This window comes from Anneissia japonica, unplaced genomic scaffold (genome assembly GCF_011630105.1).
Source record: "Anneissia japonica isolate Jap-2015-1 unplaced genomic scaffold, ASM1163010v1 scaffold36506_len1958_cov97, whole genome shotgun sequence".
Taxonomy (NCBI): Eukaryota; Metazoa; Echinodermata; class Crinoidea; order Comatulida; family Comatulidae; genus Anneissia; species Anneissia japonica.
In genome coordinates, this window is record NW_022699849.1 from 1 (window position 1) to 1,958 (window position 1,958).

Genomic DNA, 1,958 nt, shown 5'->3' on the forward strand with positions numbered 1-1,958 from the left:
TTCGAAACATATGTGGAATATAATATAGCGTAACAGTAATGAAACTCAAATACGTAAGATGTTGACTTTAGAAACACTAAAATTTATTTGGCGAATATTTCGGCTACTAGTCTTTGTCAATTGACAAAGACTACAAGATTACTACTAAGATTTTGAGAATTAACATAACAAAAAAGCAGTGCCAATGTTTTAATTAAATAGCTTAATGTACCTCAGAAAAAAGGTAAAAGTAGCAATAATTTATTTATCCATATTATCAGGGCGAGGGAAAAAAACTCAGAACCTCCTTTTTTCCAACTTTTCCCCCAGTTCCTAAATATTAAAAAATCAGTATATCATTAACCGCTTCTAAGTTTTTCATCAAATATGCTTTTAGTGTCTTAGAAAAATCAGATCTACAACGTATCAAAACTAAATTTTCCTCCGGAGCCTGTAGCTTTAAGAATTCAGAAATTATTCAATATTTTTAGCTCAACAAGAATATACAATTTTAAAGTATAAGTTCCAATAATACGAGAATTACGGTAGTGACCATGGAAAATAGTTAGTTGCTTTAACTTCGCCATTCATTAACTAATTAATAGTTTCTGCCTATGTAGCTTGCGTAACTTGAGGATACGGTCCAAGTTCCAATAATTACGAGAGTTAGTAACCATGGTAAATAGTTAGTTGCTTTATTTTCGTCCTTCATTAAATAATTAATAGTTTCTGCCTATGTAGCTTGCGTAACTTGAGGGTATGGTCTGACTAAAGCGTCAAGGCTGGTTGATGAATTGGTAGTCTGAACTAGATGGGGTTGATACAAGCCTGGCTAAAAATTGCTCAACCCAGAAAAGTTACCCAGGTATTTCCATCTTCACAGCTAGCGACGAATTGTTGAAGCTTGTTGATCTCTTCTGGCTGAATTAAGTTAACAGAGTTCAAGTCACGTATAATATACTCACTCCAAGCTGACTGTTGCTTCCTTCCATAGTATAGCTCACTTCTTACTTATTAGTGTTAAAACTATCTTTCAATGACACTCATTATTGCACTATCCTGATGACTGCGATCAAACAGTCTCTTGCTATGTTAGCTTGTTGCGATGTTGAGGACAGAAGGGTCATATTCTTGACCTTTGAAAGGAGACCCCTCAACATCCCAAGCTTTCTTCAGCACTTCATGCGCTTTCTGTAAAAAAAATATCAACAATATTTAAATGTAATGTTTAAGATAATTAATAGAAATTATCAGAGGCAGATTTAATTTTTTTTAAATTTAGGTTGGAGCACTTTAAATCTTAAAAAAAATAGGGGTAAATAGGATATGGCATTAAAATTGCCAAAAGTTGCCATAACATTTCTAACTTAGGTCCAACCATGGTGGAGCTGAGGTAAGCATTGCCTTTATTTCAGTGTCTCACCACTTGCAAAGTAGTTTAAGCCAAGCGGTATGTCTTATGAATATATTCACTAATGAAAAACCAGCTTTTATAGACCCAACACAACATGTTATTTAACTTAAATCAGAAACCTTATTTCTTCGTGTTGTTATTGAGGAGAATTTGAAGTGGACCAGTCACCATAATTATATGTCCAAAAAATATAAATTTAATTTGTATCATATTGATTAAAGTATATTTTTTCACATCATTTTGGCCATGTGATTATCCATTGAAATTTAATTAAACTACATAAATGATCAAAAACCGTGCTGCTAGAATTATTATTATCGTATTTTTGTACTCTTTCTGAACCTTTATTCAAGCAACTTCAAACTGTAAATATATATGATCTAAATAGGCACATTAGCAATGTTTATGTTCTTTATGTTTGACTCAGTCAGTTTTTATTTTTGTGTTTGTGGTCCAAATTTATGGAACAGTTTAGATATTAATATTAAAGCAATAATTTCGTTATTATTATTTAGATAAAAAATAAAACAATATTATTTATCTTTGTACCATAATAACTAAATTT

General features: G+C 31.5%; 1 protein-coding gene across 1 annotated transcript; it reads right to left on the reverse strand.

Annotated features, from left to right (window-relative positions):
• Positions 1-61: 61 nt before the first annotated feature.
• On the reverse strand, positions 62-1,170 carry LOC117103160 (nudC domain-containing protein 3-like; the record flags this gene model as incomplete). The annotated part of the gene is given in 1 exon segment (XM_033243667.1): positions 62-1,170. A coding segment is annotated over 1 exon segment (99 nt), but the record flags the coding sequence as incomplete, so codon positions are not given.
• Positions 1,171-1,958: the final 788 nt, after the last annotated feature.